Source organism: Erpetoichthys calabaricus, chromosome 4, assembly GCF_900747795.2.
Source record: "Erpetoichthys calabaricus chromosome 4, fErpCal1.3, whole genome shotgun sequence".
Taxonomy (NCBI): domain Eukaryota; kingdom Metazoa; phylum Chordata; class Cladistia; order Polypteriformes; family Polypteridae; genus Erpetoichthys; species Erpetoichthys calabaricus.
The window spans coordinates 59,198,156-59,223,065 of NC_041397.2; the positions used below are offsets into that span (position 1 = coordinate 59,198,156).

The 24,910-nt window shown below is 38.4% G+C and overlaps 1 protein-coding gene and 1 long non-coding RNA gene across 2 annotated transcripts in view; one reads left to right on the forward strand and one right to left on the reverse strand.

The window, feature by feature from the left end:
* Nucleotides 1–396: 396 nt before the first annotated feature.
* LOC127527478 (uncharacterized) lies at nucleotides 397–12,867 on the reverse strand. Its single transcript, XR_007934782.1, has 3 exons — nucleotides 12,752–12,867; nucleotides 1,079–1,127; nucleotides 397–495 (listed from the first exon to the last, which is right to left on the reverse strand). It is a non-coding gene; the product is annotated as an uncharacterized LOC127527478 (long non-coding RNA).
* Nucleotides 12,868–12,875: 8 nt separating this feature from the next.
* LOC114650076 (uncharacterized) overlaps nucleotides 12,876–24,910 on the forward strand; it is a 208,809-nt gene continuing 196,774 nt past the window's right edge. The window contains 1 exon segment of the mRNA XM_028799516.2: nucleotides 12,876–13,018. Within this exon segment, the coding sequence (XP_028655349.2) occupies nucleotides 13,007–13,018 (12 nt within the window). The 5' untranslated portion in view covers nucleotides 12,876–13,006.

Below are 24,910 nucleotides of genomic sequence, written 5' to 3' on the forward strand. Positions count from 1 at the left end.
AGACATCAGTTCCATCCATCATTCTTTTGCTCTAACTGACATCTATAAACTGGCCTGAAGTGACCCACGGGAAGTGTGCACTGCAATGGACTGGTGTCCCTTTAGGGTTGGTTCTTAACTTCCATCTCCCTATAGTGAAAAACACCATTGCTCCCCATCACCCCATCATGGAAAAAAGTAGCTTTAAAAATGGATGAATGATTAGGAGGCTAAACAGAATTTGGTATAACATGATAGGGTGTGCTAAGCCAAAATATTTGGAGCCCCACAATTACTTTTGCCATTCAAAATCCAAATCAAGTGATTGTTTCTATACAAATGTTCCATAATTTAATTTTTATTATTTTGAATTTTAATTAAAGAAAAGTACCGATTTTCCTGGTAGATAATGAAAAAACATGCCATATCATTCTCAGACATGCTTAATCTAATCCAGGGATGCGCAAGGAATAAAGCCTGTTCCAATAGCACTGGGTGCAAGCCCATCACATGGCCCTAAATTAGATAATGCTAGGTCAAAATACAGACAGGTTTTAAGGTTCAAAAACTTTGTTTTAGCACAGTAACTAAACAACTTTGGTTGCTTAGCAGAAAAATAACAAATGCTCTGTTCTATGGTGCAGACTGTACAATGATTAATAAGGAGTGAGCAGCAGACTCATATATCAAGGTCAGGAGTCCACATTGAGGTAATACATAATCACAGTGTGAAAGTAAACAGTATATAAAGTATCATGTTCACACATGCTGATACGTACGCTCTAAAAAAATTGTTTCTGAAAATATTTATAAATTCCTTATTAATCACTCTAACTGAATGACCATTTTCTTATGGTTTTTAAAAATGAGTTACTGTATTTTATATGTTCATATGTACTACTACAACAACATTTATAAACAGGTAATCATTTTAACAATTGAAATAGCAAGCAGTTTGTTTAAAATGCTAAATTGTATGTAAACAGTGAAAGCTTTAATTGTAGTTTAAAAAGGAAAAACAGAAGGGGTTGTTGGTGTTCAGCTTCAGTCTTTAATCTAAGACAGACGGAACCGGATTCATCCAGCAAGAGCCACACACCTGAATTAGACTTTGCTGGGAGTTGAGCAGCGAGACGAAGGCCAGACTCCTAAAAAAAGACATACAGACAGATGAATGGATAGATGCAGACAACAAAGTGATAAATGGAACTTAAAACATGCAGACTCTAATGCACTTGTGTCTGTATTGTTTTCAAAGAACACACATGAGAAACAGGAAAGCTTCTGTAGGATACACAATAAGCATGCTTCCAACAGCTAACTTTGGGGTGCCAGGCTGCAAACTGTGCAAACTAATTGAAAATGATCTTATTTAGGAAAGGTAGAAAATGATCTATTTAAATGGGATATAGTACTGTTTACATTACTGATATACTGTATAATGCATTCATAATAAAATCAGTAAAAAATATAGTAAAAATAATATCTTTAATAATTAACATGAAGGCAAGATTATCAGTGACTGAATGTACACACCTTAATAGATATAAGCAGATACTCACCTATCCTATTAATCCAGTTTCAGGTCTGCAGGGTCTAGAGCTCATTCTCACAGATCAACCATTAGGAAAGAGTCAGCCTTGGACAAAACAACAGTCCATGACAAGGCACACTCACATCAAGTCATTTATACAAGGCCAGCATAGAGTTGGCATATATATATATATATATATATATATATATATATATATATATATATATATATATATATATATATACATTCAGAGAAAAGCACACATACAATGAGACCAAGCCAGACTTCTAGAGCTGTAACGAAGTAAAATTTGATTCAGCAAAATGTAAGAGAATCTGAACTTTACATGAATGGGTGAGTAATGTAATTGTTAAGCACAGCATAAGCATAAAATTTATACATACTCATGTTGAAACATTTTGAGTGCTTACTACATTTAAGTATTAAAGTCTTTCAGACCAAAATAGGAAATGCATGTATGTTAAAGTGATCACACTAAAATAAATGTGTTTTGATAAAAGTCCTATTAATGTATTATTTTAGTAAAAAAAAAAAAAATTGAAGTAGCAAATACAAAAGACATATTGATGAAAACTGAATAATATATACTGTACAATACTCTGTCCTTGTAATCCCACATAGTATACTGTGGTTTGTTTGATTTTATACACAAGTCTTTGAGCACTCTAAAAAACACCACTGAAAGGTTTAGATGCATAGGGATTGACTCTTTTAACATTTGACCACCTGCACATAAAAAGATCTCTGTAAGGCTCAGCTCAGTATGAATGTTTGTTTTCGAATACAGTGGAAAAAGTCAATTCTGCAACATGGATATGAATGTTAGGATTGAAGGAGCTTCATAGACAGACTTAAGAAGAGATTTTGGGGGTGGGTCACAAACTGTAATGAGCGTTTGCTGTGAGGAGTGCTGCAAGGCTGGCTTAAGAAGATCTTCTTTGTCTCACAGATTTATGTGGGATAAGAAGAAGACAGGTTTTGTTTTGTACCCAGTTGTACAAGTCTGCACAAAAACAGTACAGTGTTAAACATTATTTAATGAAAGGAAAGGCATTTTTGTGCCCAGTGGGGCATTCATGTAGTCATGTAGTTTGGTTCAGTGTGGTACTCATTTAAGGCAACATTCTTTTAAGTACAAAACTTATTCTTAATCTGCCAAGTGCACCAAATCTGTAAACCTTAAAACACCAGCCTTGATTTGTAATTTTTGCCTCAAACTAGAAATATTCTCTTTTTCTCTTTATCACCTTATAATCATTTAATAGCACAGATTACCTGGATTTCCTCACATTTCCAGTAACAATTATCAATAGTAAATCATGAAAATTGCATATTTCAGTGACATCTGTTTAACTGGATTGGCAGGCTCAGAGACATAAAGGATGAATGAATAAAGTAAAATGATGATTAATAAAGCAAAATGAAGTCATCTGCAGTTTTAGAACAGCAACATATTGTCTACATACTTCAAGTAAGTAATTACATAAGTATAAGGCATTGTGTCACTATGTCATGTTCAAGCTCAAGTTTATTATCATGTGTAAATGGCACAAGAAAATTGTAACTTGCATGTCTTCTGTAGAACTAGTGACTGTAATACAATACTGTACCAACAACAGAAAAAGGTAACAAAAAAGACAACAAATACAATGCAAAATATACAAGGAACGCTCATGCAGTTGTCTGAAGGAGTGGCAGTTGAGTAACCTTATGACCTGGGGGTTAAAACACGGCCTGTGCATCTACTGGTGTGAGTGCTAATAGTTCTGGTGGGTTTGGTGAAAGTCTCTGAGCCGGATTGCCGTTTTCCTTTCTAATAGGCAGACCATTTTTTTTCTGTACAGTATATCTTGAAAGGGAGAGAGAGCTGTGTACTATTAATATTCTGAGTCATCTCAACCTCTCTGCAGTGCCTTGCAGTCTTGAGACATGTAGGTGCCATACAAGTCTGTTATAAAGCGAATGAGAACGGACTCCAGTGTGCATCTACAAACATTGGTGAGCATAGATGGAAATATCCAGACTGTTTAAAGAAGAAAGGTGTTGATGAGCCATGACGTATTGTGAACACTTTATGTCATCAGTGATGGTGGCTCCAAGAAACTTAAAGATGCTGATCCTCTTCATAGAATTCCTTCTGATTTAAAGGAATTTGTAATCTGCTTCATGTAGTCTATGACCAGCTTTGCTGATGTTAAGAAAGAGACTGTTGTTCTAGTACTACTGTGTCAAAAGGCATGCATTTCTCTACTAGTTACCTCATTATTGTTAGTAATAAAATGTATTGAGGTTTTGTCATTAGTAAATTTCATGATGCTGTTAAGTGCTGTGTCTGACCACACAATCCTTGGTGGACAAGGAGAACAGCAGGAGGCTCAGTACACTCTCTTGTGGCAAATGTAATGAGAATTCGTGTGGATGAGATGATACTGGCTGTCCACACATGCTGGGTGCTGCCAGTTAGGTAGTCCAAAATGGAGTTGCAGAGGATAGCACTAAGTCCCAAGTTGAGGAAGCTAGTTGTAATCTTTGATGGCACAACAGTGTTTAATACTGAGCTGTAGTTTATAAACAGCAGTTTTTTTTATTATCTACTGTAGCTGTGTCAGCATGGTATTAATGGCAAGAAATATGGCCACTTCTGGGGGCCAGTTTTGATGCTTCAGACATTTTAGAATATTATTTTTAACATGTATCAGCATAAGGCTTAAAAAGCATTTCATTAGAATGGAAATGAATACTACAGGTCTGTAGTCATTGAGATAATCTAATTTGTTTCCTTTATCACAGGGATAATTGCTGTTTTTCCAAGTTGGATATTAAAGATGTCAATAAAGATGATCACTACAGCTTTTTAAAATGCGACCTAAAATTCCACCTGGACCATATGCATTGACTTTTGAAGATAATATTAATTTTTACATCATCTATAGAAACACAGGATGAAGAATCATCTGGTGCTGCATCTTACTGTCATCTAGCAACTCTAATTGCTTTCCTGAGCTTGTACTAACATTTCTTGTAGCATCATATCACCAAACTGAAATGACCTGCTGTGTGCCTTCAGTAAATTTCAGATGTCACTGGGAATCCATGGTTTCGTGTAAGAAAATATGAGGAGTGCTTCTTTGAATGTGAGAAAACTTTCATATAGACACCTTCAACAAGTTTCACTTGTTTATTCATCCATTATAACCTATTCCAGATCCGAATTGCAGGTGAGTAAGTTGCAATACAGAAGTTAAAGGCTGAAATTTATTGCAAGGCAACACAGTTGGTAGGAACCTCTCCTGGTGTTACATTCAAACACATAAAATGGTAAATAATATCAAACAATATAAAAACCTGGATATAGTACAAATGCTCAGTCACACACCAATAATTACTTAGCTCCAATTTAGAGTCACTGATCAGCTCAACAAGCTGATTTTTATGATATTAAGAGAAAAGAGAAGCAATCTTAGAAAGCCCAAACCAAAATACTGAGATCAAATGTAGCCCTCACATAGACAGAGTCTGGGCCAAAATTTGAAACCAGGATCCTACTGGTGCAAGAAAACAGCATTACACCTCTGGGCAACCCTACTGCAAACTATCTAAATTACTAAATGAAATACTTTATGTGTAACACTGTTTATATTGTAAACTAATAGCTTAGGTTTAAGCAAAGACATTTTAGGCTTTATTTCAAACATTTACAGAAACTAGTATCAATTTACAGCCCCAGGTGCTATGACACTGAAGCTATTCAGCATGTACATAAAATGAATCTAAAAATACACTACATCAGACACACATGGTACAATTCATATACTGTATGCGCACAGTTAAAATGCTATTCAAATGTTAACATAAAAATGTATTTATGGATTACAACTGGTTCATTGCATTTTACTGGGAACTTGTAATAGGGAACTGAGCCTTCACCTAGTGAAGAAGGCTGCAAATAAATTGACTTGAAAATACATGTAACCCATGACCTCACTTATTTTCAAGTCATTCTTCAAAGTAAGGAGTCTAGCATAAAGATTTAGGAAAGAATCTGGAAAGTTAATTTTTGTGTAGTTTAGTTTAATAAACATTACAGGATTTATCATGCCTTATGTAAGTTAATAAAGAAACAAGACATTTCTTAATACAAAAACAAGAGTCAATGAACACAGAGAATGGTGCAGTGGTAGTGCTTTTGCCTGCAACAAGGAGACCAGGGTTAAAGTACCAGGTTCTCTCTGCGTGAAGTTTACACATTCTCCTGTGCCCATATGGGTTCCCATTGGATGCTCTGCTTTCCTCCTACAGTCCAAAGACTTTCAGGTTAGGTGGACTGGCTATGCTAATTTGGCCCCTTGTGTATGTGTGTATGTTTACCCTGCAATGTGCTGGTGTCCCAGTCAAGGATTATTCCTGCCATATGCTTGATGCTTAATGAGAAAGGCCCAAGCTTCCCTAAAACCTGCTCTGGATAAGTGGGTTTGAAAAATGGATGGATGAAGACAGATATATTAAATAATGAGCTTACTATTTGCAAGCAAGAATATTAAATGAACAAAATCAACAGCTGTCTAACATCTTTATCACACTACACTGCTAAACTGTAGAAAAATGTTTTACGTTTCTGTTTAATAACAATTATATATACATCCAACATCTTGTGAGCTAAAGTTAAAGACATTTTTCCAGCGTATATACCACGCTAAAAACAAAAAGAGCATGCAATGTGTATATGTACAGATACTGTATACTGTGTACACATACAGTATCTGTAGGTTCCTTTCATAAATTCCTATAGCTCGTATTGCTCCCAGTAAATGATATACTAAGTAAATGGTACTGTGCTGTAAACTGAAGAAGAAAAATTAAGGTTCAAAGGAAAGGGAAAGTCAATGTCGACCTGACCAAGGACAAATAGTTGTAGCGCTGCTGCTTTGCAGTAAGGCGACTGTGGAAGATTGTGGGTTCGCTTCCCGGTTCCTCCCTGTGTGGATAGCGCTTTGAGTACTGAGAAAAGCACTATATAAATGTAATGAATTATTATTATTTATTATTATTATTAGTTACCCAAGACATTTAAAATGTTTAAAAAAAATACTGATTAACATCTGCATTTTAAAAACTAAGTTATGTATCATTACTGTGTAATTTAGAAATGTGCCATTTGGCATCCACAGATTCATTCTGACTGGCTGAACATATACAGTATATTATCATGTCAATATTCTGACAGCACATATCATTTGAATTTCATAATGACTGAAAAGAATTGATACTTAATGATCTGAAATTTCTTGAGAGAGACCAATGATTATATTCCTTTATGTCCAGTCATCCATTTTCCTTAACTCCTTATGCTGGGCAGGGTTGTGGGGCAGCTGGAGCCCAACTTAGCAAGCATTGGCCACAAAGCAGGAACAAGCCTCCTGAAGCATTTTAAACATTGCAGTAAATTGAATATGTCTTCAAAGAAAAGAAGACTTCAGGAAAGACTTACAGCACATACAGTCATTCAACAGAAGCAGGCAACCATATATTAGCTCCACTCAAGGTACACATTGTTTAGAACTCTGGGTCTGAAATAAATATTCCCTTTGAGAATGCTACTAGCAACAAGCCTACCCTGGCATAGGACCCCCCAGATATGGGCTGAGCACTACATTTGATTCTTGAGGCCAGTCAAAAGAGTTTTGCCTGTCTTTATCCTTATCTTTTTTATAGGTATCTGACCAAATACAAAAATGCACTCTCCTTAGACTTCAGTTTTGACCGAAGAGTAAAATGGATAGTTTATTTTACTGGGGGAAGTTATGCACAGCGGAGGTATATCACCACTAACAGGAGATTTTGTTTTATTTATACCATTCATCACTCACAGATTATATATGCATCAACAAAGTTTTCCACTGCTACTAGTAAATACCTTTGCATAAGTAAATAACATGCATAAGGTGCAGCATTACCTGAAAATTTCTTCAGGGGCGCTGTACATTGAATGACCCAATGCTCTGACCCCCAAAGGTCAGGTAAAAAGACAGTTTCATTTTGCACATTAAAAAAGTATATCAAATCAAAAATAGATGGTGACAAAATAAATCAAGATGAAACTGAGTAGATTGACAGTGTATTCAATCAAGTACAATGGAAAGGAGATTGTAATTGTTTACCTAAATAAACTTTCTATCCTTTCAACATTTTTTAGCCCCAGTTGGCTGCATGGTGGTAGAGTGAGTAGCGTTGTCATCTCACAACTCCAGCACCATGGGTTTGAATCCTATGCCTGGACACGGTCTATGTGGAGTACGCATGTTCTGTGTGGGTTTTCCTCCCACATCACCAAAGGCTTGTGTGTTAGGTTAACTGGCAACTCAACGTCAGCTCATGTGAGCATGGGGAGTTCATGTAAATGGGCAGTGATGAGCTGGTGCTTTGTGCTCAGTGCTGGCACAATAAGCTTTGGCTCTCCTATGATCACAAAACGAGTTAAGTGGGTTCATACAGATATATGCATTGTTATGATTCTATTAGATAATTTTACAACATTTTTGCTTTCTCACTTGCATCTTTGGGAATTTTCAAGAAGTAGATTTTTTATTATTTTATTATTGTATTTAAATTGAGTGGTGCTTATGTGTGTAAATGTTGCATTTTTGTTACTTTTTTATGTATGTATAAGCTCTTGAATGGTGTCTACCTATTTACTGATGATGGTAATCGCAGCAAGCAGAAGCCTTGATATACCTTGCAGTGTGCAATAGCTCCGTGGGTCGTACCAGTAAGTGATGAGTGACTGACTGTCTGTTGGCAATGTTCAGGATGCCATCTTATATCCATTTAGTAAACTCACTTACAGGGTCATGGGCCACTGGAGACCAACTTAGTGTCAGTTGAGTGAAGGCAAAATATCCATGGAGAGCACAGTGGTATAAAGGTTAGCACTGATGCCTCACCCCTTCAAGAAACTAAGACTGATTCAGGGCTTAGTCACTGCCTGCATAGCTATGTTCTACTGAGCTCAGGTGAATTTTCTATGAATACTTCTGTTCTCCTTTAAATCACAAAAATATCCATTTTAAGTTAATTACTGACTCTAATTTGGCATAGCAACAGTTAGTGTGCACTACCATTAGCACCATAATAATAATAATAATAATTCTTTGCATTTATATAGCGCTTTTCTCACTACTCAATGAGCTCAGCAATTGCAGGTTAAGGGCCTTGCTCAAGGGCCCAACAGAGCAGAGTTCCTATTGGCATTTACGGGATTGCAACTGGCAACCTTCTGATTGCCAGTGCAGATCCCTAGACACAGATGCACCACTCCGCATATCCATATATTGTTTGCATCCTGTACTACCCTGCTTGGATTTCAACCCTAAATTGGATTAATTAGATTTGAAAATGGATGGATGACAAAATGTTTATTTAGCTATTTTCTGAACCCTCTTTATCCATTTTGGGGCTGCACGGAACTGGAACCTATCCTGACAGGACTGGGTACGGAATGTTTTGCGGTAAACTAAATGCGCAGATTGAAATATACAGGAACAATACAAAATCTAACATTTGTCTCGGGTGACTGAATCTTCTCAGCATGACAAGAAGCAATTAAAAGAAATATCTTAGTCATCATCCCCAGAAATTTGGGTCCTCAATAATAAATACTGTGTCACCATAACTAACTATTTTGCAGCAATTAAATTTATCTTCATCTGTCTTTACACATAATCCTTACTGTTTAATGTACTGTTAATGTTTTGGCAACACAAATTTATTGTCATGACAATACAGCTATTTTTGAAATGGAATCAAACAGTGGCTTAAAATATCAAATTTAATAAACAAATCCAATCTGTTACGATGCTTTTACATTGACTTGTGAAGTTAAACAGTTGGGAGTTTTGTGTAATCGTGCATTTCCGGTAAATCCACAACAAATTACGGAGTATGCTTCCTTTGTACTGTTTTAATAAATTAGCTACAAAAATACATCTTTTATATCTTTACCAAAAAACCAAGCTATAAGAAGGAATAACAAAAATAAATTATTGGCAGTACCCCAACACCTCTAGAGTCTGGGATTTGAATTCCAGGCCACTTGCTGTGGAGATCACATTTTGTCCTTTGTGTCTATGTAGGCTATTCTTCAGATACTCCACAACCCCCAGTCCCGCATAGACACGTGCACTGGCAGCATGTACATTGACTACTGGTTATGTTTCATATCTCATCAGCATTCTTTACAAACAAAAATTAAAAATAATGGACCGCTGCAGTGCACTTGACTTTCTAATTGTGCTAACTCATTGACGCGTCTGCGTTGAAGAACAGCAGCAACAAGCACCTGTTGGGCTCACATCTGCCCCCTTCAGTGCGGCACTGTACTGTCAAGCCTCACCTTGTGCCTTTTCACTGCGGTTTTATGTCTGATCAGCAAGACTAAATATGTCACACATATTCATTAAAGATAATAGTCAGAATGTGGAAAGTCAAGGTGTATAATATACGTGCCTGCAAACATTATATTGGCAACATACAGAGAGACAATAACAGGCATGCGCCAATTGCATGCATCATCTCAGTGAGTGAGGGATTGCAGATAGCAACGTGAGGTTCCCTCGCGTTTCTCCTTTGTATTTAAACAGGAAATGCGCAAATTCGGCGATTTTGACTATAAAAATGATCAAAATTATTGGAATCAAACAGAAAACAAATTTATAGCACAGACCAATGGACAAATGTATTTTATGTTATCATTATTAGTTTTTTTTTTACTTTTCATGATGACAAGTGCTTTGCCTCACCTGCCTCCCCTGACCGCACATCCTTGGTGTGAACCTGTATTTGACAATCAGTAAAGCAAAAGTGCCAAGTACTGTGCCACCATCATTTACATTTTTTATATTATGCTATAGTCTTGAAGTCGTGACTTTCGTTATTCTGTACAATTTAAAACATGTATTCTTTTAAGTATTGAATTTCAAATTAATTTTCTATTTTTATAACCTCCCTCCATCCTAAAGTCTGGGCACTCTGAAGTAATGCTTTGTGCATGATTTTACATAACCTGAACTTGTCTGGATAGACCAGGGGTCGGCAACCCGCGGCTCTGGAGCCACATGCGGCTCTTCAGCCTCCTTGTAGTGGCTCCCTTTGGCCTTGACAAAAAAATAAAAACCATGAAAATGAATAATGGCAATTTCTTAATTTAACTTGTATTTATATATATATATGTTTATTTACTACTACTACTACTGTTATACATTTTAACATCTAATTTAGACAGTTTAATTCTGCGTGGACAGAAGCATTTGCCTTCACCGCCAACGACGCTGGCTTACCGGTGTGCTTAATATGTGGCGATAAATTATCGAACAACAAAAAATGTAACGTTGAAAGACATTTTCAAAACAAGCCCTCAGCATTCACTGAAAAATACCCAAGTGAAGATAAGCGAAAGAGAGCAATTTCGGAACTGCAACGGAAAGCTGAACAGAGCAAACATACTTTCAAAAAGTGGATCACTTCTACACAGTCAACTACAGCCGCTAGTTTTGTGGCAGCTCAAGAGATCATAAGGAGGGGTAAGCCGTTCACAGACGGAGAATACATGAAAGAATCGTTCATAAAAATATCAGAGCAACGATTCTCCGACTTTAAAAACAAACGGGAAATTGTTCAGAAAATGCAAGCTGCATTTAGAGAAAGATTCAGTAAGTTCAAAAAGAAAAAAAACACTCTATCCTTCCCTGGACATCGACCCATCCCTGCTGAACACATCCGCATTCACAGGAGTAAGTAAGCCCGATCTAGAAATTGAACTGGACGACATAGCAGATAAAGATTAATGGGTGTCCAAGTTCAAATGCCTGACAGCGGATCTTGAAGAAGTCACCCGTCAGAAGGCTACTCTCGCTAAAGAGCACAAATGGAGTGATATTGAAAACCTCCCCAAACCCGACAAATTTGTTTTCGACACATGGAGTGCCATTCCCGAAACGTATATGAACATGAAAAAATATGCATTTGGAGTCCTGTCCATCTTTGGCTCAACATACTTAAGTGAGCAAGTTTTCTCAAGCATGAACTTCATAAAGTCCAAATATCGCTCCCGCCTCACACATGAGAGCCTGCAGTCCTGTGTGAAGGTCAAAGTCACATTGTACAGCCCTGACATAGAGATGATCAGCAGCGAACTTCAGAAACAGAAGTCACTTTAAACAGGTGACAACAATAGCATTTAATAAGCTATTATTTTTCAGAAAAACAAAACACATTCATTTCGGACCCGGAGCTGATGTAGGTTTTTTTGTATGTTCAGGTGCTTCAGTTGATTCAGCACACTGAAATGGAATTTAATGTTTACTTTTTTAAAGCTGCTAAGCTACAGCTAAATGTTTTATTTATATTAAAGTGGGCTAGTTTTTATTTTAATTTTACACAGGTATAGGAAGGACCCAATTAGGCCTGCATAGTTCAGTTTAATTTATTTCAAAGTAGCCCTACACATGCACACTGCACTTCTGTTTGTTGTATTCCGTGGTTGTAACATGTAAAATCTTAAAAAAGATTAAAACTTTTAAAAGTTTATCAGCTGTGTTATGTTTTGCGGCTCCAGACTATTTTTCTTTGGAGGAAGAGGGGGCAAAATGGCTCTTTTCATAGTGAAGGTTGCAGACCCCTGGGATAGACCAATAATGAAAATCGGGTCACTTCGGTTTGGTGCTTCGTAATAAAGCAAACGTGTGACCACCGTCATGTTACTTTATTAATTATGCACGCAATTTCAAACGTTGCCTTTGAATGAATATATTCTTACAATTGACAGGTGTTCAATTTGTCCGTTTAAACTCCGAACAAATCACAAGCAATTTCTGTTAATAGCCGATATGTCTACAGACCGATTTTTTAAACAAACGTTTCCGAAAGTGTTCAAATACAGAAACATAAAACCGAATCACAAGTCTAGTTTTGAAAAGAAAGTCAGTAGGTTAGCCTTGCCATCTGTAATCCAACCCAGTGCCCATGTTACTAGCCCGAAGGCCACCCCCATCTCCCCTCCCCTCTACTCCCCCAGCCCAAAGAGATCCTATGTCCGTTGGTTTGTACAGAATTTGAATGAAGAGGACAGAGTGGGAGGGAGGAAGGAAGAAGGTGAATAAGTGAAGAGAAAAAAAGCACACAAGTTTCATCTTCGGTAGGCTGGGCGCCAGCTGACCTCTTTACCTTTTAACATGCAAATGACAGAGTACGACGACTGCCGTTCCCACCGTCTTGCTCCAAAGTCCCGCGACAGCGACAGCTTGTAGCTTTTGCGTGGTAGTCGAATGGCTCGAAAGAGGAACGGGGGCGCCTTTGCCTGAGCTTAGTTGTCATGACGGCAGGCACGCCGCAATAAAGGAGAAACAAGAAAGGCTGAGAAGAACGAAGCCTGACTTGCACAGCTATATTCATCGACTGCAATCAGAGGCATCGCGCATCATGCTGACGAAGGTAAGCGCAAGTTGAAACTTCTCGCAAAGTTTAGTGGAGCGCTTGCGTGTGTGGATCCGCCGCAGGTGCACGGGATGTGGGGGTTTGCCTTACTTGGGATGATTGGCAGTGTGCCGTGGCCGAAGTGTGAGCCTGGTGCTCTGGATACGGGAAAAGCGAGCTTCATAATGTTCACCGATCGTTGAAGAGGGTTAACCAAAGTCGTGCTTTGGTTGCATGATCCTCAGTTCTTTAGAATAAAAAAATGACACAGTGGCCGGAGGAACAGTAGCTCCCCAGCAGGGTGTTTTGAGTGCCAGCCGCTTCCTTATATCAATATTCTTGGCGCAGAAGAGCAGGTTGAGCACGCGTCGAGAGTAGTTCCCTGCGCTGATTTTTCATAAACAGTCAAAGCCTACGATACCCGAAATGTTAGTCTTTTTGTGGCAATATGTGCCCGAGTAGAGGTAACTTGTGAATTAACTTAACGTTCTTTGTTGTTGTCATTGCAGTAGCATTCTGTGCGCGAGCATAATGCATTGCTGTAAACAATACTGCTCGATACAAGAATATTAATTAGGATTTCTTTGTTGAGCACAGTATGCTGTCACTTGAGTTTTAACACCAATTCAACACAACTTAAAGGCTGACTTCAAGTGTGAAGAACTCGTTTGACAAATAAGAGGAGACCATTCAGACTTTTTTATTGTTTACATTGTCGTAATATCTAATTCAAATACTTTTTAAAAGTTGTCAGGGTTTCTGCTTCAGTTACATGATTTGGTAGTTTGGTCCAGATTCCCACTACATTTTTTTCAAAGCACTGCTTCGTGGCTGCAGTCGTCGATTAACCTTTTTACTTAATCAAACGAATATTGTTGGATCAACTTTATTGATGCCCTTTTTGCATTTAGAAGACATGGATCAGATACCTGTACACAAGAGGTTTACCTCCCAGAGCCTGTCATAGCAGGACATGCCCTTTAGTCCTGAGATGTACTGGATTGCTATCCTCTGTACAGCTTGAAGTGTTCCTATGTCTGTTTGTGGTAAGGTGACCAGATCTGCACACAGTTGTACAGATGCGGCCTCACTAGTATGTTACATAGTCTGAGCATAACATCCATGTGGTTTATATTAGACAGTTTTTACAATATAACCTAAGATTTTATTTGCATCTGTGCTTTGTCTATACAGTGAAAATGTTGTTTCTGCATTAACAGCATGAATCCTTGTCAGAGGCTGTAAGAGAGTGTTTCCAATCTTGTATTTTATAATTAAAGGTCCTTTTGTTAATGTGTAGTGTTTTGCATTTAAAGCTATATCACATTACAAAACTTTTCATAATCAGGCTGGAAACCCCCAGGCCTCCCAGGGTCTTGCGCCTTCCCACACCATAATATATCATCTAAGGGGTAGGAGCGAAAGCTTTAGATTCGTCAAAAATTTCAATCTCCGGTTTTCAATGGATCTCAATGTTTTAGGGTCCTCTGGTACCAATAACATTGATTTATCGATGATGGGTGTGAGTCTTTGTGTGTGTGTGTGTGTGTCTGTCTGTCTGTGTGTGCCACAGGTTCTTGAGAATGGCCTAGAGCTAAAATGGCTGAACAGAAAACCACCAAACTTAAAACTTAAGCCTGTTATGAGATGACGATGTACAGATTAGTTTTTGAGCCAAATCCTGAAAGAGAAAGAGGCACTCTAGAGGAACCCTCAAATACTGTAATTCTGCAGTTAATTATGAAATTTCTTATCAATTGCTATTGCAATGACCTATTTTATGATCAGAAAGATCAGCATCAGTGTGGTAAATAATTACTGAAATGTTTAGAGACTAATTCGGGTAACTTGGTTCCTAGGACGCAAAGCCTACTGACACTAATGTTCAAATTTTTGTCTGAGGTGCTTGATTATCAGCTGTGTGTATGTCGATTATGTAACTTATACTTGGAGAGTCACCAAAACCAGAGTCAAATTCCTTGTATACTTGGAACAATAAATCTGATTCTGATTTTCCAGTGATTTTCAGTCATAAACTTAAACTTAGTGCAGCGGTTCTCAAGAAGTACAAAAGGGGGCGCGAATGTTGCCATATGTGGCGTAATTTTGCTATTCGCAGGGCAATTTTAAACTTGTAATGGTGTATCGGCAGCTAAAAATATAGGAATACATTTTATTAGGGTTTCAAAAAAACGTTAGGTGGGCGCGATTAAAACTGTTATGAAAACTCGGGTCACAAATACTTAAAGGTTGAGAAATGCTGACTTAGTGAGTCAGGGGCAGTTGTGGCACAGCTCCTTTGACTGCCAGTCAGTGTTGGGGGTAACACGTTAAAATTAACATGTTTTGTAGTCAGATTACTTTTTAAAGTAATAAGTAACATAACTCAATTATTATTTTCTTTAAGTAAAAATACCCACGTTACTTAAAAGTATGATTTGCTGCATTACTATAGAAGATTATTGCAATCTTCGAAAAAAGTGACTAACATGACTATGCTATTTCTTAGAAGTACTGCCCTTTGTCGCAAAGAGTCGGAAATGTACATGTGTGTGTTCTGGTCGTCTGGTGACAGCTAGTGAGGAAGAGGTTAAGTATGTGCATAGCATACAGTCAAGTGTAAGGCAAGAAGCCAATGGGCTTTAGGAGCTGGGATAGCGATCGAAGTGCTCCTGTAAGTGCTGTGTCTGCGCCCCACCTCCATTGTATGCTTTTTATAGCCGGGTTTTCCACGTGTTTCTGCCACCTCATATAGGATTCTGCTACCTGTTGAGTGTGTTCCTTCAGGTTCAGACCCAGGGGATCTGCAGTGTTTAAAAAAACACAAGAAAATGATCAAATTTAGTTGTGCTTCTGTTTCGTTTCCTGGAGGTTCATGGGTTTAGGGTTTACAAAAAGTGCTGGCCATTGAAATGTACAGTTTTTAATAGAAATGAAGAAAGAGTAATGCAAAAGGAACACACTGTTAACACATTACATTCTGTAATATGCAACTATATAACTTAGTTACTTTTTTGTAAGCAATGTGTAATGTAACTAAGTTATTTTTTAAAATAACATTCCCCAATATTGCTACCAGTGCTTAGTGTGACATACTCAACAACTCATTCCAGGGGTGTGGAAATCAAATTTTTTTCTACTTGTCCACGGACAAGTAAACTTAGAAAATCCACTTGTCCTCCAGTTAAATTCACTTGCCCATAAACAAATAACAAAAGTGAAAAATAGTTTATTTTTTCTGATCTCTTTTATTGATACCAAAACTGCCTTCCATTTTAAAACTGAAAAAAGTTCTTTCAGGGAGTAGTATTTTGCCACCTTGCTCTAGAACACTATATAAAAGATTATCTTCTCATTTTAACTCACTAATAAACAATGCCTTCATTATAGCTACACTAGTTCTGTTTCACATATTACAGTTACATAACAGAACACTGTCCTGATTCATTTTTTGCCATGATCTTCAGCTTTTGTCTTGCAACATCTTCTCCCCCAAGAATCTTTACCATCTCAGACAGCATGGGCTGAACGCTGTGCATTTCTGCTTGAGCTGAACTGCTTGGTTCCTGGACTGATGGTCCTGCAGAAGTGGATTGCTGATGACTTTTCAGGTTTTTATGAGTGATGTGCCTGTTGCCAGATGACAGCCAGAATTCCACAGCTGGTAGTGGGTCATACTCTTCTAAAGGTTTGCCATTAACAACAATGCACATCTGGTTTTGAAGGTTTTCCTGAGTCAGGCGGGTTCTTAGAGAACTCTTTGCTAAATTCATATTGGAGAATAATCTCTCACAAGAAGAAAAAATCACGTCTATGTGAAGATTTGTATAGATAGATAGATACTTTATTAATCCCAAGGGGAAATTCACAAATTTCAAAATCATAATTTCATAACATTTGGAAACCGTTAGAATGTTTTCTTCTTTATTTTTAATAAACTGACAGCGCAAAACCAACTTGTTTTATGTGAAAAATTCTCTAATCAAAAACGATCTATAGACAGCTCATCAAAATTGATGTTTTCACGCAATAAATTTCTTAACTCCTCAATATATCACAACCAATGCGAAATCGCAAATTTCAGGAAGGATTAACTGCCTAACAAGCTTTGTTATGTGGTGAAAACATTTGCATTGTAAGTAAAATGACCGCATTTTTATGTAGAAACAATGAATTTTATCTATCGTCTTCTATAATATGCTACCGTGGCTGTTCGTTTTTCTGTCCAGGATTTTAAATCACCTGTAGCTCGCAAACCGTTTCACCTATTGACTTGAAATTTGGTACACATATACTACGTGACGTCTACTATCCGCTTTCGGGGTGATGATTTGTATTACTCTTTTTATTTTTATTTTATTTTATTTTATTGTTGAATCAACTCTCAGCGCAGCAGGGCGGCCGTGCGGCGCATGCGTATATGCGACGTTCTCCTTCCCCACCATCTTCGCTAATCATTTTTGTGGCAGATTGAAGACTTAAGTGCCAGCTTAAGTGAAAAAATAAAGAAAACGTACTATGTAATTGCAACACAAAAATTAACTTAATCAGTTTTAACGCGAAAAGATGCTAACGAAAGAAGAGAAGCAGTGAGCCGCTAGGGTGGAGAAAAGAAGAGCTACTCAGGAAGCAGCAAGCGCATCAACCTCTGAGCAAACGAATGCCAAACAGAGACAGAGAAAGAGGATGAAAGCTAGGAATGCTCAAGTCAGGTGTATTCACTGCACGTTATCGTGCAGTACGCCGTTACTGGTAATATATAAAAGTTATTGATTATAATGAAAAATCATCAGATTACATCGTAATGTCAGCATGAAAAAAATGACCGCATCTCCAAGCGTGTAAATAGTAGGGTAAAATACTTATGTAAGACCATAAGAGTGCTTCCCCTTTGAAAAATCAGCCGTCATTTTGTAAACAATATTGAAGACCAATTTGAGACATGAAGAACATGCTTAAGTAGACGGTTTCCGCACGAAGTACATACCCAAATGTTTAAAATTTGAAAGTAGTGGTAAAGATGTGCCCTGCACAGCACATATAATTCTTTTTTCTCTTGTCTCTTGCACTTGTCTTCGGACAACTGAAACCAGAAAAACACACTTGTCCGACGGTCAATTTACCCGTGTCGGACAAGTCGGGCGTTGGATTTCCGCACCCCTGCATTCCAACTAGCCTGTGACTCGCCCCAACTAAATCAAACAGGTTTGATTGTGTGTCAAGTCATAGAGACCGGCTCTGTGTGTTTGTGAGCTGACAATCAATGAACACTTAGCGGGAAGTATGCATATATCTTAATGCACCAATGAGGAATGAGGAACACGGGTGTTTTGGACCTTCCATACAGAAGAGAGGCTAGCCTGTCTGATGTGTCATGCTTGGAAACAAGACAAAAATTGTGGTGGAACTTGCTGTACGTATAAACACTTTTCACAAGAACTGGAACTTTCAGGAAGCTGATTATTGGTTGTCAGAAAAGTGGGGTGAACGTGTAATAGTTTAGGATGTAAAACTGTGCTGTAAATGTCTTTGTGCAGTTACATAATTTGATGTACCCAGTGAATTATAGTCATGCAAATAGACATACTCGGGCAATGAGATCAGCAAAGGCAGTCATTAAGTTTGACATCCCTCTGACTAGAAATTGTGTAATGTGCTGTCCGCATAAGTAAGATCATTTAAAGTGCTACAGACTGCCCGTGACTCGCATAGATCATGTCAATTAAGTTTATGGCTGAAAACACTGGAAAAATTATGTAATGTGTCACCATATCCATCCATTGTCTAGTATTGATTTTTTAACAGGGTGTTAGAAAGTTGGAGATGACTCTAGGAGTAACAGGTATAATTGAGAGGCAATATCAGGGTGGGTCAGCAGCCAACAGTAGAGCATACACACCCACACTCATATGTTAATACGGGGTCATGTCCCAAGTTGTTGCTGCCAGAATAGGCTTCAGTTCTCCACAAACCTGTAATAGACCATAAAAAGTGTAGAAAATGGATACATGCATCAGAGTTTTCAATAATATTGGGGTGAGCTCTGTGAGGAGAAGATCATGTAGACTGTTGAACTTGTAATTTTTTTGCTTTCAATAGGGCAGAAATATCAGATGATAAAGCTGCCTATGAATTGGCCTACTGCTGGTGGCCTGTGTTTATCTTGCAATTTGTTGTATCATTTTATAAATCAAATGATTAATAAAATCACCTTGAAGCAGAAAACAATATAACATGTAAGAAAAAAATGTTTATAAAGAAAAAACATGACGTCAACTATAGGTTTCTAGGTATGCAGAACTGTTTGTTTCATAGAGTTAAAGAAGGCTGATGACTGGAACAAACAGATTTTCATTTAGTTTATGATAGAGGCAGTTTGTGATAAGAGATAATGACTGTCTTGAGGATCCAAGACACGTTATCATATGCCTATATTTTATTGTAGTTTGTTTATGTAATCAGATTTTTACTTAAAATGTTGAAGGAAAGACATTTTATGATCAATAGTATTAGGACACACCTCTTAATTATTGAATTCAGGTATTTCAATCAAACCCTTTGCCACAAGTGTATAAGATCAAGCACCTAGCCATGCAGTCTCCATTTACAAACATTTGTGAAACAAAATCGTTCTGAAGAGCTCATTGACTTCAAGCATGGTACTATGATAGGATGTCAACTTTGCAATAAGATGGTTTAATTTCTTCCCTGCTGGATATTCCACAGTCAATTGTAAGTGGTATTATTGGAAAATAGAAGTGTTTAGGAATGACATCAACCCAGCCACAAAGCAGAAGACCATGTAATGTCACAGAGTGGGGTCAGTACCTGCTAAGGTGCATGGGTGCTACTAGCGGAGCCAACACACTGGACAAGGTCTACTCAAACATCAAGCTGGGCTACAGAGCTAAACAGCTTCCACACCTGGCCCAGTCTGACCACATGTCACTGCTGATGATTCCTCCATACACCTCTCTCCGCAAATCTGCTCTTACCACCAAAAGATCCATCACAACCTGGCCTGATGACGCCTCTCTGCAGCTGCAGGACTGCTTCAACAGGAATAACGGGGACATTTTTGAAAGTCCAGATCTGGAACTCTACACCGACAGTGTATTGTGCTACATCAAAACCTGCATTGACACTGTCACAGTGGAGAAACATATCCATGTCTATCCAAACCAGAAGCCCTGGACGACAAGAGAGGTTCAGTGGCTGCTAAAGGAAAGGAACACTGCCTTTAGGTGTGGTGTCAAGGCTCTCTAGAGTATGACACGGTCCAACCTGAGGAGAGGCATCACAAAAGCTAAGAGGGACTATAGGAGAAGGATTGAGGAGCACCTGGACAGTAACCTGCTGTCACTGTCCTGCTCCACTGACAGACTGAGAAGATCATTCCTCCCCCAAACTATGCGACTCTTCAATTCCACCAGAGGGGGTAAACGTTGAACTTTATTCAAGTTATTGTCTGTTTTTTACCTGCATTTTTTATTACTCTTTAATTTAATATTTTTTGCTGCTGGAGTATGTGAATTTCCCCCTGGGATCTATCTATCTAATAACAGCAGGCAGGTTTGGCAGGAAGTCCAGCACTTCACCAACTACAGGACCAGCCATGGAGCTGCTGAAGGTGACACCTCAATGGCAGAGGAGCTGAACCACTTCTTTGCTCGCTTTGAGATGGAACTACCAGAGGCAGCTGTTACACACACAGCAGCAACTCGCAACAACATCGCCCCCTCCCTTAGGGTGGAGGAACATGAGGTGAGACGCTCATTCCAGGCTGTCAGTCCTAGGAAGGCAGCAGGTCCTGACGGTGTCCCTGGACGTGTGTTGAGGAGCTGTGCAGAGCAGCTGACTGGGGTCTTTACAAAGATCTTTAACCTGTCAATGTCCCAGGCCTCAGTTCCTCCCTGTCTGAAATCCTCCATCTTAATCCCTTTACCAAAAAAATCACCCATAACCTGCCTGAATGACTATCGGCCAGTAGAGCTCACCCCGGTGTTGATGAAGTGTTTTGAAAGATTGGTACGGAGTCATATCATGTCCTTCATCCCTCCCACCTTTGATGCACACCAATTTGCTTACAGGGCTAACAGGTCTACTAAGGACGTTGTTGCTGCTGCTCTCCATACTACCCTGTTCCCTCTGGAGCACCAGGGAAGCTACGCACGTCTCCTCTTTATTGATTTTAGCTCTGCTTTTAACACCATCCTCCCTCACAAATTAGTGTGCAAGCTGCTAGCCCTGGGACTCCCGTATTCCACCTGTATATGGATTAAAGACTTTCTGACAGACCGCACACAAAGGGTTAGGGTGGGCCCTCACATCTCCTCGGCCATCAGCACCAGCATCGACTCTCCTCAGGGCTGTGTGCTGAGCCCCCTGCTCTTCATGCTGTACACACATGACTGCGCCCCCACCCACCACAGCAACACCATCGTCAAATTTGCAGACGACACCACTTTGGTGAGGCTAATCTCTGGGGAGGATGAATCTGCCTACAGGGACGAAGTGGAGTGGTTGACAGCATGGTGCACTGACAACAGCCTGCTCCTGAACACAAGTAAGACCAAGGAGCTCGTTGTGGACTTCAGGAAAAAGAAAACGGACATCAAACCACTCTACATCAGAGGGGACTGTGTGGAGAGGGTGTCAGACTTCCGCTTCCTGGGAGTCCACATCATGGAAGACCTGTCCTGGGGTGTGAACACAGCTGAGCTGGTGAAGAAGGCTCAGCAGAGACTGCACAACAGCGCAGAGGAAAACACTTCAGAGGATAGTAAAGACTGCCCAGCAGATCATTGGCTGCTCTTTACCCTCTCTGGATGAACTGCAGAGCTCTTGCTGCCTGAGGAAAGCAGAAAACATCTTAAAAGACTCCTCACACCCTGCTAATGACATGTTCCAACTGTTGCCATCAGGCAAAAGAAATAGGAGCATCAAAGCAAAGACAAATAGACTGAATAATAGTTTCTACCCTGTTGCCATTAGGGCACTGAATGCCACCTAATCACCTCCAATGAAGCAGTACAATAGGTGACATCTTGTGCAATAGTGTTCATGTGCAATTAAGGTCTTATGTTTGTGTTCTACCTTATTTATTCTTATCCTTTTTTAATTATATTTTATTTATATTTTGACATCACAGGGACTGCACCTAATTTTGTTGTATTTGTTACAATGACAATAAAGATATTCTGATATTCTGATTCTGTAAAAGTCACTAACGTTCTGCTGATTCCATAGCTGAAGAGTTTCCAAGCTTCCACTGTCATTAATGTAAGCACAAAAAATGTATGGTTGGAGCTTTATAGAATGAGTTTCCATGGCCAATGACCAAGTCCAATGCCAAGCATTGGATGGAGTGGTGTAAAGCACACCTCCCCTGGACTGTGGAGCAGTGGAAACATGTTCTGTGGAGTGACGAATCATGCTTCTTTGTTTGGCAGTCAGATGCCGGGAGAACGTTACCTGCCTGACTGTATTGTGCCAACAGTGAAGTTTAGTGGAACTTTAGTTAAACTTTTTCAGAGTTTAGACTAAGCCCTTTACTTGTAGTGAAGGGCAATCTTAATGCTTCAGCATACTAAGACATTTTGGACAATGCTATGCTTCCAACTTTGTGGAAATAATTTGGGGAAGGCCCTTTTCTATTCCAGCATGACACTGCCACAGTGCACAAAATAAGGTCCATAAAGACATAGTTTGATCAGTTTAGTGTGGAAGAACTTGACTTGCCCTGACCTCAACCCCACTGAACACCTTTGGGATGAACTGGAATGGAGATTGCGAGCCAGGCCTTCTTGTCCAATGTCAGTGCCTGACATTATAAATGCTCTACAGAATGAATGGGCATAAATTCCCACAGAAACACTCTAAAATCTTGTGGAAAGCCTTCCATGAAGAGTGGAAGCTGATATAGCTGCAAAGGGGGGACCAACTCCATGTTAAGTACTATGTATTTGAATGCAGTGTCATTAAAGTCCCTGTTGGTATAATGGTCAGGCATCCCAATAGGTTTGTCCCTATAGTGTAACAAAAACAATAACAAGCAGTTTTTGGTCCAATTAAAAAGTAAAAAGGAGTAGTAAGTTTAGAATAAACTTATTTATTTTGTATTTTGTTAATATATATTTCCTGAAATTTCAGCTGAGTATCTTTATTCTGTCTTTTATTTTTCTTTTCTTCATTATGTAAAGCACTTTGAGCTACTTTTTTGTATGAAAACGTGCTATATAAATAAATGTTGTTGTTGTTACAGATCTACAAAATCTAAATCTACAGATTTTGTGTCATTAGTGTTCTGCTTCACTAATGTCTAGAAACAAGTGTGGCTACTTAGCAGAATCTTGTTTATTTAGAGGTTTATTTTTTGACTAAAATCCAAGCATAGTATAGCAAACCTTTCTAAGCTTTGGCCTCTATTAGTTTTCTTCATTTGTTATGAAAAAAGTACAGGAAACTCACACACTTAAATAGCTTTGCTGAGGATTTATAAGCACTGTTGTATTATTTTTTCTTGGCAATTCTGTATAATGAAAAGAAAAAAATGTCCTTAAGTTGTTTTGGGGTAAAATAATTTTTTTGAAGGCTCATATAGTTTAGAGCTCTTACATGTAGATACATCAAAATGGTTTTATCAAGTGAAAATGTAAAACGTAGTGTTTGTGAAAGGTAGAGTTGTTTAATGCAAGATAGTAAATTTAGCTTTCAAAACAACATAAAGGCTAGGTGAAACTTATTAATACTCATACTGTATTTCATAATAGTTGCCACAGGATGGACAACATCCTTGTAACTGAAAATGACGAAATTTGGCTTGCTTCTGACAGTTGCTTATTTACCCTTTGATAATAGCATAACATACTGTATTTGCTCAGCAGAAGTGATTCAGTTTTGGACAGCATAGCTAATTAAGTATCTGATAACAGCAGTTTAACGAGTTCTAGTCCAACTGCAACCACTGATATGTGAAGTCCCACCATTGCAGCTAAAGTATCTGCCAGTATGCGTGAGAGAGAGAGAGAGAAAAGGAGCAAAGAGTACCTGCATTTCAACTTCAGTGTACACAATCCATTGCATCCTCCAGGAGAACTCTTTTGCTTTTTCAGCCATAGTCATTTGATATATCGCTAGTTATGAAGACCTCATCAATGCAGTTTCAGAAACTGGAATTCCATTATGTTCTACTACAGGAACTGAGAGTGCACAACCCCTTCTTGTACTAGAGGGTTAATTCAAGATTTTGCCAGAGTGTGAACTGAATAATCTTGTAGTCAAGTTGTCTTGTGGTGTGTAAGGTGAAACAGCTAAGATTAGCACTGTTTAGGCTGTTTTTATATTTCTTACTTTGCTAAACCACATTGAGGTCACTAAAGAGCTGCCAAAACTATGTCTCTTTGTTCTGGCTCAATCATATGGCATTTGCATCTGTACATGTTCTGTGGGAGTTGACCAATGCCTCTTCAGTGTTGCAGACGTGTTACAATTACTATAACCAACTTTACACTATGCCCTTTTCTCTGAGTGGAAAAGAAAGGTTTGTAGCAAAATAGACTCAAGTTAAATTTTTAAAATTATGAGGAGTCTATTATGTAGACTATCAACCATGATGCCTAAGGTGTACTTCAGTTATATACAGTAATTCTACATACTTGAAAGAGAATTACCACATGAGATTAACACTTTGTTCAATGCAAATTACTCTGACTTTGAACAAAAAATATTTTTATGGTGAAATTTCATACATAGAGTTTAGTAGGAAGAAAATCATTGCACAGTCCAGCTTTCGATTCAGCTTGGCTAAGAATGTTTTTATTAGCTCAGAACAAGTAATTAATATTTTGCTATACTGGTGATTGGATATATCTTTTCATCATGTAGAACTTGTAACCAAATTATTTATTT